The 14849-nt window shown below is 40.7% G+C and overlaps 1 protein-coding gene across 2 annotated transcripts in view; it reads left to right on the plus strand.

The window, feature by feature from the left end:
- Window positions 1-216: 216 nt before the first annotated feature.
- Window positions 217-14849, plus strand: part of LOC149445105 (cytochrome P450 2G1-like) — a 32199-nt gene continuing 17566 nt past the window's right edge. Inside the window, exons 1-4 of one of the 2 annotated variants that reach the window (XM_089654152.1) lie at window positions 217-352; window positions 5378-5573; window positions 10422-10584; window positions 13119-13268. In XM_089654152.1, coding sequence (XP_089510278.1) covers window positions 5394-5573; window positions 10422-10584; window positions 13119-13268 — 493 coding nt within the window. In that variant the 5' untranslated portion in view covers window positions 217-352; window positions 5378-5393. The remainder of the gene's footprint in view (window positions 353-5377; window positions 5574-10421; window positions 10585-13118; window positions 13269-14849) is intronic. The other variant, XM_089654153.1, reaches the window with a different exon arrangement.

Genomic DNA, 14849 nt, shown 5'->3' on the forward strand with positions numbered 1-14849 from the left:
TGCAGTAAAAATGCAACATAATGCATAAAAAACAAGTAAAGAAAAACGCAAAACAAACTGCGAAAAGCATTGCAAAACGGACAAAAAACAAACTGCATAGGTGTGAATGGAGCCTAAGTGTCAGGTGATGTCATATGTTTCCACTAATGGGTGTTCCTCATTACCATCCCGGTGAGCTGGGAGGTGCATATGCTGTGTGTGCAATATGTTGTACAGCATACATGTAATGTGACCTACAACTCTTCCTCCCATGTGATCAGGACGGATGTACTTGTTTCTGTGCTCAGAGATTAGGGAGTTCTGCCTCCCCTATTCAGCCTATTTGGTCTACTTGGCAGAGATCAGACTACAGGTGAGTGTCAGCTCTTCCCCCAAGTTATAATTGACTCAGATCTGTGCGATACAAGTAGGGACAGGCTGCAGGCTCATTCTACACCCAGCCTCGTTTCCTCCTATTCACAGACCATTGTACAGAAGGAGGGTGTGCAGGTATTGATCGGAGTTATTGTTGGATGTTAGAGTAAAGAAAGGGCAAAATGCAGAGTCAGCAGAATGGGTGAAACTATTCTTTAACCACTTCAAGTCCAGACACTTTCACTCCTTTCCAGTCCAGGCCAATTTTCAGCGCTATCACACTTTAAATGACAATTGCACGGTCATGCAACACTGTAACCAAATTATTTTTTTAGCATTTTTTTGAGACAGATAAAACTATTTTGGTGGTATTTATTCACCACTGGGATTTTTCTTTTTTTTGCTATATAAATGAAAAAGTAAAAACATTTTGGAAAAAAAGTGTTTTTCTTATAAAATTTTGCAAATAAATAATCTTTCTTCATAAATCTTGGCCAAAATGTATTCATCTATCTTTTTACCAAAAAAAAAATAATCCAAATTAGTTTATACCAAAAATTGTAATTTTTCAAAAATGTGTTTACATTTTCATTTTATTTTTTTATATTATTTGTTTTTTTTGTTTTATGTTTTTAACATACTGTCACCCTAGCTGTACAGTGTCACCATAGTGACACTGTACTACTTGTTGGGGGTAATAAAGATTTTTTTTTTTTTTGCACTGTTTGCTTTTACACCCATAAAGGCTGTAAAAGCAATTATTTCTCCTTCTCTCTGACTGCATTCTTGCAGCCATTGAGAAATACTGTGAGAGCTGTGATGGTCACAGCTTGTCACAAGGTACAATGCTGTTGTGGTTGTTTTTAGTAAAAAAAAAAAAATAGTTTATAACCAAAAATTATAATTTTTCAAAAAGTTTGTTTACATTTTTATTATTTTTATATTTTTTTTTAAACATACTGTCACCCTAGCAGTACAGTGTCACTATAGTGACACTGTACTACTTGTGGGGGGGGGGTGAAGATTTTTTTTTCTTTTTTTACACTGATTGCTTTTACACCCATAAAGGCTGTAAAAGCAGTCATTTCTCCTTCTCTCTGGCTGCATGCCTGCAGCCATTAAGAAATACTGTGAGAGCTGCGATTGGTCACAGCTTGTCCCATGGTACAAGGCTGTTGTGAATAGTCTTGTACCATGTGACCTCTGTGATCATTCACAGATTTCACACGTAGTAAGCAATGATGTCAGAAGTGCCATCTTGCTTACTACTTTTCATGTGATTACTGATTGGCCAATCAGTGATCACATGATTCGGGACCTCACACAGAGGTCCCGTACAGCGATCAGTGTTGAGGCTAGATTCACATCTGTGCGGGTGGTGCCGCTGCGAATCCGCACAAAAATCCATGCAGCCGCACCACCCGCACAGAAGAATGCAGACCCGCAGGCGGGTGCCATTAATTCTAATGGCACGCCGCCCACACTGGAAATCACGACTGTACTGGGAACTCTACAAAAACAATTTTTTTCTGCTCCTAGAAGCTGAGGCTCAAAAAATGCTAATAGCCTAAAGTAGTGTGCATGGACACACAGGAGAACACTATTTAGCATCTAGGAGCAGAAAAAAAATGCTAATAACAGTTTCTAGGAGCTTAATAGAAAAATGCTAGTGTGCATGGAGCCTGAGGTCGGGATCCACCCCGGAGCCTAAGGTCGGGATCCACCCCGGAGCCTGGAGCGGCACGTGGCTCAGCCTCTTGGAGAACCACTGAGCTGCTCCCTTCCCATCCACCACCCAGTGGTCCATTGAGTGCAGGGGGATAGAGCAGGCCCTGTGCTAGCAAATGCTCTCCCACAAACTCTCAACATTTGGCACTCCCACCCCACAATCTCTACAACTATTGAGGCATGGAAATAAATATAAAAATTTGGGAATTTGAGAGGGCAACTCACAAATATTAGGGCGGCACAGTAGCTTAGTGGTTAGCATGTCTGCCTTGCAGTAAATGGGTCATGGGTTTGATTCCCGACCATGGCGCCTCCTGCATGGAGTTTGCATGTTCTCCCTGTGCTTGCGTGGGTTTCCTCCGGGTGCTCCCACACTCCAAAGACATGCTGGTAGGTTAATTGGATCCCTTCTAAATTGGCCCTAATATGTGTATGTATGAATGTGAGTTAGGGACCTTAGTTTGTATGCCCCTTCAGGGTTAGGGACTAAAGTGAATGTTCAATATATATGTGTAAAGTGCTGCGTAAATTGACAGCACTATATAAGTACCTGAAATAAATAAATATTGAATTACCACCAGAGGTGTTCAAATTTCTTTTACCAGACATATCACTCACATCATGGGAGGCCAAAGAGGTGTATAAACTGTCATATCCAAAATGCCGGACCCATTTCTTTTACTAGATTATCATCCCAATATGCCTTACCAGGCAGGGAGTACCTGACCCACGTCCGACTCACATCTTACCTCCAACTACACCCTATCACGGGTCTGAGTGTGTCCAGATTAGCCTGACAGCACTGGACCTCACTTATTCCCAAAGGCTAGGGCATTTTTCTCTTTTATAACTTACTCCATGCTAAACTGTATTTTGTTAAATCTAATCCTTTGCATAAATGGGACACCAAACTAAACTCTTAATACTACTAACAGCAAAGGCAAACTGCTATTAAAATTAATTTGGCTGTGTCAACCTATTGGGAAATGGTGCAAAAATGTCATCTGAGATGGTACTATACACCATATGCCATTTCCAAATATACCAATCTACAGTATGCTGGAGGGGGTGCAGCCAGGTTGGCACCGTACACCATATGTTGTGGCCCTGTCCACACTTGCGTAGCTACTGGAATTTCATCTTTCGTTTAATAGCTAAAATCACTGGTATTGTCACCAAGGCTAATTTACAACAAGTTCTATTGACTATAGATGTTGATGCCTTCCCTCATGACCTAAGGCCCATAACCTTGCATGTATTATTTGCAGCATGTCTCATCCTGCTTAGGAAATAAAAGTCAGCTATGACCCCAAACCTAGGAGATGTTACAAGACATACAGCCGGAACTTATATCCTAGTGCAGATCATGGCTTATAAGGAAGGGGGGTTGACTAGATTTTACAAATTCTGGGCACCATGGAGGGCCTTTAGGAAGAAGACCTGAATCCCCGGCTGATCCCCTAGCAATCCATTAGTTATCTTCTGGGTACAAATTATTTAAATACATGGCTTTCTCTGATATTCTTCTGTGCAGTCCGAAACAGCCTGTTCGGTTTTTGTTTCTTTTATTTTACTATTCCTTTCAAATCCAGTTAGATATTTTAACTAGTTATGATGTTACTATGGTAAGAAAGTACCATGATTATTAGGTTGTACCCATTTCTAGTCATACCAGTACTACTGTGACCAAGATACTTATTATTGTCACCTTGCATTACAAATTTGGGTTTGATTCTGCTTACTAGTGTTTGGGAGACATCTTCAAACATCTGCTACTACTTAACATTAAATTTATTTATTTATTTCAGGTACTTCTATAGCACCATCAATTTACGCAGTGCTTTACATATATATTGTACATTCACATCAGTCCCTAACCCTCAAGGGGTGTACAATCTAAGGTCCCTAACTCACATTCATACATACACATACTAGGGACAATTTAGACAGGAGCCAATTAACCTACCAGCATGTCTTTGGAGTTTGGGAGGAAAGCAGAGTACCCGGAGGAAACCCACGCAGGCACAGGGAGAACATGCAAACTCCAGGCAGGTGGTGCCGTGGCTGGGATTCGAACCAACGACCCTGGTACTGCCAGGTGGAAGTGCTAATTATTTAGCCACTGTGCTGCCCATGAAATGCTGGGATTGTAATGCCAAGCTATCTGGTCCTGCTTATATTACTTAACTCCTTCCGACTCTTTAAGGGGTTTGTGACGCCGAGAGGTGGGGCAGGGTTTAGAGTCATGTGACTGCTGTGATTGGCTGTCACAGTGCTCACATGATCAGAAAGGTCCCAATTGCAAGTAGAGATTGGGAATTTTCCATGAGGCGCCGGCAAATGTGCTGGGAGCGCACAGGAGATGATCTCTCAACATATGTGTGTTTACTTTGGGTATGCAAATATGTGGCCTCTCACCATCAAGGCCCAAGTGCCAAGAGGCTGCATAATTGCGTACCATCAGCACCAACAGGCTAAAGTTTTTTTTTTTTTTTTTTTCACCATATTTTCTTGCTCTCTTGTTACTGCATTGTTGTTCATTGTAAACTTCAATAAAAAGTATTTGAAATAAAAGCAGCACATGCACTACTTTTTGTTAGTGATGAAAACAAAATTTATTGAATGGGCCATAATTGCTCTGCACCCAAATCGCACAAGAACACACAGCGCGTTCCTGTGCAATGTATGGTGTGAAGCGGCCCAAGTATCTGCAATGAAAGAGATGAAGCGCTGCTACAGAGGAAATTAAGTTATGGCCATTTATGCATTACTCTTGGTACAACCCTCGTATATACAGTATAGTTATAGGAAATACATTATGGGGTTGATTTACTAAAACCGGAGAGTGCAAAATCTGGTGCAGCTCTGTATAGAAACCAATAGGCTTCCAGGTTTTTTTTTTGTCAAAGCTCAGTTGGACAAGTTGAAGTTAGAAGCTGATTGGCTACCTTGGATGAGCTGAAGTTAGAAGCTGATTGGCTACCATGCATAGCTGATTTTGCATTCTCCAGTTTTAGTAGACCAACCACTATGTGTGTGGTTCATTGACATGCCTTGTTGTCTGCTCCGTGACATGGAGTATCTGTGCATTGTAAAATGACAATGCTTACATTACCATACAATATCCATATATGGAGAGGTAGAATACACTCCTTGCACCTTCCCTCTGTCCCTGGTGTGATCTCATATACTCAGGTCACAGGTTGTATAGGACGCACCTGGTTCATTCGTTCTTGGCACGCTTTAATCTGGTGTAATTGCTGCTGCAGGTGTAACACTTCTCTTGTTCCAACAGCAGGTCTGAACTGACAATGGAGCTGGGACTATCAGGTACTCTTCTCCTGGCTGCATGCATCAGCCTCTTCTTTTATGTCTTCACATGGAGGAGGAAACAAAGGAGGAAAAATATGCCCCCCGGACCACCCCCTCTACCAATACTAGGCACTATGATGTATGTGAGTGCCAAGGAAATGCCCCAGTCTTTGGTGAAGGTGAGTGATATACATTGAGAGGGTAAATGTAATGATGGCTTTTTTTATCATTAGTGTGACGTTTATTTATTTCAGGTACTTATATAGCACAGTCAATTTATGCAGTGCTTTACATATATATTGTACATTCATATCAGTCCCTAATCCTCAAGGGATGTACAATCTAAGGTCCCTAACTCACATTCATACATACACATACTAGGGCCAATTTAAACCGGAGCCAATTAACCTACCAGCATGTCTTTGGAGTGTGGGAGGAAACCCACACAGGCACAGGGAGAACATGTAAACTCCAGGCAGGTGGTCTGTAGTTGGGATTAGAACCAACAACACTAGTACTGCCAGGCAGAAGTGCTAACCATTTAGCCACCGTGATGCCAACATTATTTGTGTACTAGGTCACCAGTCACACCACTGCGATTTATGTGCAATTTCAACGTGATTTCGGAAGACTTTTTTGCTACTTGTGAAGATTTTCAAGTCTCTCTTTTAGTTTGAAGTGCAATTTCCATTATATTCTATGTATGTGAAACCATAACAAAACTGCAGAAAAAGTAATTATTATTATTATACAGTATTTATAAAGCGCCACTCAGGACGCTGGCTCCTGCCATCTGACAGCTGCGCCCCAATGACCATTCTTAAATGCTGTCATGATGTAATCCTGTGCTGTGATTGGCCAAAGCATTGCACCTGACCTGTGGTCAGGTACATTGCTTTGAGCAATCACAATGCACTGTCAGGGCGCAGTGCATTGACCAATCACAATGCACTGTCAGAGCACAGTGCATTGTGGGGCGTGGCAGCCGACTAGCCCGCCGAACGGCCATACCATTTGTGTGTTCAGCGAACACACGATTGGCCCATGTTCAAGTCGAACTTAGGTTCAACTCAAACATGTAGCCCAACAGTATATACAACCTTATAATTAAACAAAAATATTATTTTATAGGATATATAACCTTATCTGTTCCATAGGCTGGCTTCACACCTATGCATTTGCAATAACTCTTTATATACAACAAAGCACTTTAACACTATGGGGGTAGTTTATAAAAAGCTTTGCATCTTGTGAGACTGCATATACATTCAGTGTGAATCAGAGGAACGTTATTATTATTCATTATTTATATAGCACCAACAGTTTGAGCAGCGCTTTGCAACATGAGGGCAGACAGTATAGTTACAATACAATTCTATACAGGAGGAAGTCGAGGGCCCTGCTTATTAGGGCTTACAATTTAAAGGGAGGGGCAAGGGATACAAAAGGCAGTAATTGTAGGGGATGAGCTGATGGAGAGAATAAAAGTGCAGTTAGGTCGAGGCAGGATAGGCCCTTTTTAAAGAGAAGGATTTCAGGGATCGCCTAAAAGTGGACAGAGTAGGAGATAGTTGGACAGATTGGGATAGAGAGTTCTAGAGGATGGGAGAGGTTCAGGAAAAGTCCTGGAGGCGAACATGGGAGCATAGCTTCCAACTATCCATGATTTTGAGGGACTGTCCCTCCATTGGGAACAAAGTCCCTCTTTCCTCCTCATTTGTCCTTCATTTTGGTCTGATCTATATAGTTTCTTATAAAATGCATAAAATCTATCAAAAAATGTTTCAATGCTAAACCTTTCATCCAATTTCTAAATTGCTGCATTTGTAAATTCCAAAGCCAATATAATTGAATAGTAGTGGTAAAAAAAAAGCACCTGTGGGTTTACTAATTTTATTTTTTTGTATAGTTCTCCTTTAAATGGGGTGTGGCAGGGGGTGTGTCCTATACCTACATACAGTCAGGTCCATAAATATTGGGACATCGACACAATTCTAACATTTTTGGCTCTATACACCACCATAATGGATTTGAAATGAAACGAAAAAGATCCGATCCGATTGAATCCGATTGAGCATGCATTTCACTTGCTGAAGACAAAACTGAAGGGAAAATGCCCCAAGAACATGCAGGAACTGAAGACAGTTGCAGTAGAGGCCTGGCAGAGCATCACCAGGGATGAAACCCAACATCTGGTGATGTCTATGTGTTCCAGACTTTAGGCTGTAATTGACTGCAAAGGATTTGCAACCAAGTATTAAAAAGTGAAAGTTTGATTTATGATTATTATTCTGTCCCATTACTTTTGGTCCCTTAACAAGTGGGAGGCACATATGCAAACTGTTGTAATTCTTACACCGTTCACCTGATTTGGATGTAAATACCCTCAAATTAAAGCTGACAGTCTGCAGTTAAAACACATCTTGTTCATTTTAATTCAAATCAATTGTGGTGGTGTATAGAGCCAAACATTTTAGAATTGTGTTGATGTCCCAATATTTATGGACCTGACTGTACTATTGCTAATAGGTGTCCCTCGTTCCCTTCTCAGAAAATTGGGAGGTATGATCAGAGGAGGTGACAAAGGAGTTAAAGAGCAGAAGGTCTTGGGGAGGAACAAAGAGAATCATTTGGTTGGTATTTTGGGACTAGGTTAGTGATGTAGCTTGGGGACAGAGTTGAGGATGGACCAAACTTGGAACCAAACCCAAGCTTTTCAAGTCGTTCTAAAAATCATATTTGAAATGTGTTTTAGTACCTAAGTCTGACAATAAAGGAGCACTCAAAGTAATAGAGGGAGCAGCAGCACTAGGGATGAGTTGATGCAGGTTCAAACAAGAGTCCAAACCTGCCTGATCCATCCCAGCTGTAAGCTGTCAACACTGACAGTCAATCAGAGGCATTCCCCATCCGCCAACCACTCGTTCAATAGGTGTACATATGTGCGGCTGTTAGCTCTGCTGCCTATGATTGACTGTCAGCTTTGATAGTTTCTCAGTGGGATAGCTCAGATGGGTTTGGACTTGTGTCCTAACATTCCTGAGCTCATTGCTTCTAGGAACCAGTCAAGTGTAGCACCCTCCTAGGTAGGTGCTAGAGTTAGGTAGAAAAAAATAGTTGTGTTTTCAATAAGTAAATTTAGTTGTCACTCTGTAGACAGAATGACTGTAAATATTTCTTAGGAAAAGGAATAGTTAGCTCAGTGTACTTGGCGTGATCATTTAGTTAGGTTTGCTCTGCGCACTCAGGAGCTGCTAGTCTGCCTATAGCTTCCTCTATGTGGAGTTATGCATGAATATTGATACAGCCTCAGCCTATCCCAGAGAGAGGGGCTCTAAGGCATGCTAGGTAACTGTATATCTTCAGTGAGCACATGGGCCTTTGGGTTCTTTCCTGTCCAGCTACTGCCATGCGGCCTCAGGTGGGCTACCTGAGGGCCTGAATGCTGAGACCTGGGATCTATATGCTAACTGAGGGGCTGTCTACTGAAGATCTGGTCTGGTATCATGGAGGAAGGTGTCCACTTGTTCTTGAGCCTTGTGAGTTCAGACATCCCTAATGGACCTTAGAGACTGAGTCCTGTTAAACCCCTTCTAGTACTAGGAAGTCGGCTGCAGATCTAGCAAAGGGAACTCTGGCTGGTGTTCTGAAGAGATTTGTCCACCTGGCCTACTTTAAAGGGACACTGCTTAGGGGCTCTGAAGTTACTGCTACTACTACTACTTTTTCTAGTGCCTTAAAGCTGAAGTCCACTGTTTTTGATTCAAGCACGGATTCTAACATAGCTTGCCCTGAAGATCAGATAAAGTCCCCAATGTACATAGTTCCTATTTCTGGAGTATCCCACTTATCTCCCTCATCCCTGTCCCAGTTCTTCAAAATTAAAAAACAACATCCCTAAACTGGTGAGAAATGTGTAAATGAGCCTATGTGCCTAGCTGCAGAGAAAAGTAACTGGGGAGGACCTGGACAGTATTCCTACTCCTACGGGAGAAGTGCTACACAAGTTTTTCCAGTACACACGTGCTGATAATGAACATGGACAAAAAGGGATGGTGATTGGGGGAGTTCATCAGTAATTTATTGCTCCTCCACTGTCCAGTCACAGGCTGTGGGCAAGGGGGAGGACCAAGCTCTGTTGCTTAGCTGCAACATATAAAAATGAGGTCTCTGATCTGGCAGTACTTTCTAGTGGGACAGTGTAAATATCAGGGTTGGATGGAAATAAATACAAAATCTTTGGCAGGTAAAATAGTTTCAACTGTGTATTTACGCGTGTGCCTGAAGTTCAGCAAAAGTAACATGTTATGTCTTTCTAACATACACTCACTGGCCACTTTATTAGGTCCACCTGTTCGATTGCTTGGTAACACAAATCGCTAATCACCCAATCACATGGAAGCAACTCAATGTATTTAGGCATCTAGGCGTGGCGAAGACGACTTGCTGAAGTTCAAACGGAGCATCAGAATCGATAAGAAAGGGGATTTAAGTGACTGTGAACATGGCATGGTTGTTGCTGCCAGACGGGCTGGTCTGAGTATTTAAAAAAACTGCTGATCTACTGGAATTTTCACTCACAACCATCTCTAGGGTTTATAGAAAATGGTCCAAAAAAGAGAAAATATCCAGAGAGCGGCAGTTGTGTGGACCAAAATACCTTGTTGTCAGAGGAGAATGGGCAGACTGGTTCAAGATTATAGATAGGCAACAGTAAACAATGTCAACATGGACTGAAATCTTTGAGGAATTTTTCCAACATCTTGTTGAATCTATGCCATGAAGAATTAAGGCAGTTCGGAAGGCAAAAGTGGGTCACACCCGGTACTAGTAAGGTGGACCTAATATAGTGGCTGCTGAGTGCAGTACATAGAACAATGGTGTGAAGTAAGTTATGACAGCCAATTTGTACTTTATATTGTAAATTACTGAAAGCTGTTCTCTGGTTATTGTAACTTGCTATGCCTTTTGCTATTAGAATACCTTCCCAGTGTATGTTTATACCTTTTTGTATGTCTGTCCTCTAGCTGAGTGAGACCTATGGCCCTGTGTTCACCATCTACCTATCAAATGTACCTACTGTGGTTCTGGCTGGTTATGACTGTGTGAAAGAAGCTCTGATAGATCACGGTGATATATTTGGTATTAGAGGTCAAACAGAACTTGCAGAGCTGCTCTTCAAAGGCTATGGTGAGTCATCAAATCTCTTTACAGAAATATTTAAAATGTATGTAAATAATAATAATATTACAGTACTGGTCCCCATATGAAAGAAAAATATATTTGAAACATATATAAAAAATATTCTTCCCAAATATATTGACATATGTTTGAAATACTACAATTTTGTCCATATTCAATATATATTGTAATGTGTTTTTATTACAAAATATTTTTAAAAATAAATGTCAAATATATTGTATGTCTTTAACCACTTGCCCTCCTGAGGATTTACTCCCCTTAATGACCACGCCTCTTTTTGCTACTTGGCGCTGCACTAATTCAACTGATAATTGCGTGGTCATGCAATGCTGCACCCAAACAAAATTTACGTCCTTTTTTCACAAAAATAGAGCTTTTTTTTCAGTGGTATTTGATCATCTGTGCGCTTTTTATTTTTCACGCTATAAACAAAAAAAGGTCAAATATTTTGAAGAAAAACAATATTTTTTATATTCAGCTATAAAACCTATATAGTAAACTCAAAGTTGGTTATACATTTAGGCCAAAATGTATTCTGCTACATGTTTTTGGTAAAAAAAAATCCCAATAAGTGTATATTGATTGCTTTGTGTGAAAGTTATAGCATCTACAAACTATGGTATAGATACTGCAATTTACACCATTTTTTTTGCTATACAGCGCTGCGCTAGTTTAACGAACAATTGTGCGGTCATGCAATACGGTACATAAATGAAATTGTACATCCTTTTTTTTTCCCCACAAATTGAGCTTTCTTTCAGTGGTATTTGATCGCCTGTGCGGTTTTTATTTTTTGCGCTATAAAAAAAAAGGCTGACAATTTTGAGGAAAAAAAACAATATTTTGGACTTTTTGCTATAAAACATGTCCAGTAAAAAAAAATGTAAAAATCAAATTTAGTCATAAATTTGTGCCAAAATGCATTCAGCGACATGTCTTTGCTAAAAAAAAAAAAACCCAATATGTGTAAATTAATTGGTTTACGTGAAAGTTATAGCGTTTACAAATGGCGGGAAAGATACTGGGATTTTTAGTTTTTTTTTATACTAATAATGACAGCGATCAGCGACTTAAGGCGGCAATCAGTGACTTATATCAGCGACTTATGGCGGGACTGCGGCGGACATTCTGACATTGGGGGGTACTGACTTGGGGTCACTGACATCCCCAGTGACACCAATACAGTGATCAGTGCAAAAAAAAAAACACTGACACTGTACTAATGGCACTGGGGAGGAAGGGGTTAAGTTTATTTTTAAGGGAAAGGGTTAACTGTGTGAGGGGGAGTGTTTTACTAGGGGGCGGGAGTGTGTACTGCAGGGAACACCGCTGATCGGGAGAGAGAAACTCTTCTGTCCCGTTCAGCGTGTCCTGGAGCTGTCAGGGAACCGACAGAAAGCACAGCTACTGTAGCTGTGCTCTCTGTCAGCGATTGCCACCGATCGGCTGTGACCCGGCAACTGACATCCGCGGCTGTGATCGGCGGGACAGGTAGGGCGGCGGCGCGCCTCGCGCGCGCCCCCTACCTGTTTACAAAACACACGTTTTTAAAACGTGCTTTTGCCCAGCCGTGCCACCCTGCCGCCATATTTATACAGTGGCTGGGCGGCATGTGGTTAATACAAATCTACATTTTTGGAACGCATTTACAAATATATGTAAAAATATATGTTAAAATTACTTTTTTTATATGTTAAAAAAAATATCTGCAAAATATATTTAAAAAATATATATTTTAAAGAATATTTTTCATAGATTTAGTAATATATAAAAAAACACATTTCAGCATTTTTTTTATATATATATATATATATATATATATATATATATATATATATATATATATACATATATATATATATATATATATACACACACAGTGAGGAACAGAAGTATTTTAACACCCTGCGATTTTGCAAGTTCTCCCACTTAGAAATCATGGAGGGGTCTGAAATTCACATTGTAGGCGCATTCCCACTCGGAGAGACAGAATTTAAAAGACAATTCAGGAAATCACATTGTATGATTTTTAAAGAATTTATTTGTCTATATGTGTGTGTGTGTGTATATATATATCATGTTGAAATGTGTTATTTTTTTAGATATTACTAAATATATGAAAAAGATTTCTAAAATATATATTCTGAAGATATTTGTTTTAATATATACAAAAGTAATTTTAACATATATTTGTAAATGCATTCCAAAAATGTAGATTTGTATTTTTAAAGACACACAGTATATTTGCAAATATATATTTTAAAAAAATTTTCATATATTTTGTAATAACGCATTTCAACATACAGTGTGTGTGTGTGTATGTGTATATATATATATATATTAGAATATTTTTCAAATATATTTTTCTTCCATGTGGGCCATGGCTTGGGGGTTGGGGAGCTCTGGCATATACCATAGAATTTTTGCAGTAATCGGTTAGTTTGCTCTAGTATTTCTGTAATAATGTAACCTGACATTTTTCATAAAATTGTGGTAAAATATTCAATATACTTTGGTAACAGGAATGATTCTCAGCAATGGGGAGCGATGGAAGTTGATGCGTCGATTCTCGCTGTCTACTCTCAGGAATTTTGGGATGGGGAAGAGAAGCATAGAGGAGCGTATACAAAAGGAAGCCAACTATCTGGCAGAAGAATTCAGAAAGAATGGAGGTTGGTGAACAGTTTTATTATGAATGTAGTAGTGTTCATGTGTTTTCAGACACCATTAGTATTTAAGAATATAATGTAGATACACAGTTGCTTAAATATCATACAGTCATTTTCAGTCTTTGTTGACCGCAAACAAACAATGGATTTCCCAGCAACACTTACCAGCCAGCCTGTGAACCAACCAATTTGGTCCTAACAGTTTGCGTTAAAAACAGAAGGTTTTCTTTGCACACATTTGCAAATACATGTGTAATGCAGGCCATAGACGGGGAGAAAAACGGACGATTTTTCTTTTAAAAAATGAAAAATCGGTCGTTCAAGCAACCATCAATGGTAAAAAAAATCGGCCGATTTTCATCCCGTCTACAGCCGGCAAAAAGTGTCCCTGCAGAGAGCTCCGCTATTTCTTTGACAGTTCCTTGACATTTACAGCGGTTGCAACATTGTATCTATTTCCATTTAGGATTCAAATGTTTTTATTCGGAAACAAATAGATATAATGTTGCAACCGCTGTAAATGTCAAGTAACTGTCAAAGAATTCCTCTTCTTCCTCTTCTTCCTCTTCTTCCTCTTCTTCCTCGCCGCGAAAATCGGGAGATCGGCAAAATCAGCCGATTTTTTTTTTCCAACTTTACCGATAAAAAAAATCTGCCAAAATACCGAAAAACGGCCGAACAAATAGCCCACTAATGATCCAAAAATCGGCCGATTTTATTTTCGGCCGAAAAATCGGCCGATTTTCGACCCATCTATGGCCTGCATTAGCCACAGTCCTGGATCAAGGCTCCTCTGTATACTGTGGGCCTAACTCCTTAAAGGTACAGGAACGCACGTGATGCCCAGCTATACCAAAATGACAGCAAAGGCATCCAGTGTGTCCCTGCATCCAAATGAGCCAATTACACAAAAAATGTCAGTCGTCCCAACCAGGGGCGGACTGACAACTCATGGGGCCCCCGGGCAATAGGGGATCATGGGGCCCCTGTGTCCTTGCCCAAACTCAAAAAAGCCTATAAAAAAGGTACCAGGGGCATCTCATGGGGCCCCCTACTGACCCCGGGCCCTCGGGCAGTGCCCAAGTTTCCAAATGGTCAGTCCGCCCCTGGTCCCAACTTATAGCCAGCTTTAGCAGTAAGGTGCACATGGAAGGGCAATGCACATCGCAAACACTTACCAGTCAGCCTTACCAACCAACCAACAATTGGTTGTTTTGCAGCCTGACAGCAGTGACTGTGGGCGGAGGGTTCCTCTCCCTGTACCTGTTGTGTGGGTGGAGCCTCACAGTTTTTAAAATGTGACATCAGTGTCATTAATTCATAGGAATCTGCGAATGAGAAAACTAAATGCCCCATCTGCCACTGCAGCTTGTAGTTCTCAATGAGCTGAGCGCCTGCTCTCAGCAGCTTTCAGACTGACAGACCGTACAAAGGTACAGGCTGAAATCTGTGGGGCCTGTCTGCAAGAGCATGGCACTACACCAACAATCCACTGATCACAGCATGGCTGGATCTAGGGGGGGTGCTGGAGTGGCCTGCGTCCATCCAGATTTCAGTTGCACCCCATTCCCCAGGAAACTACCC

Source organism: Staurois parvus, unplaced genomic scaffold (assembly GCF_062004578.1).
Source record: "Staurois parvus isolate SC_StPar_1 unplaced genomic scaffold, SC_StPar_1.0 ptg000746l, whole genome shotgun sequence".
Classification (NCBI taxonomy): Eukaryota; Metazoa; Chordata; class Amphibia; order Anura; family Ranidae; genus Staurois; species Staurois parvus.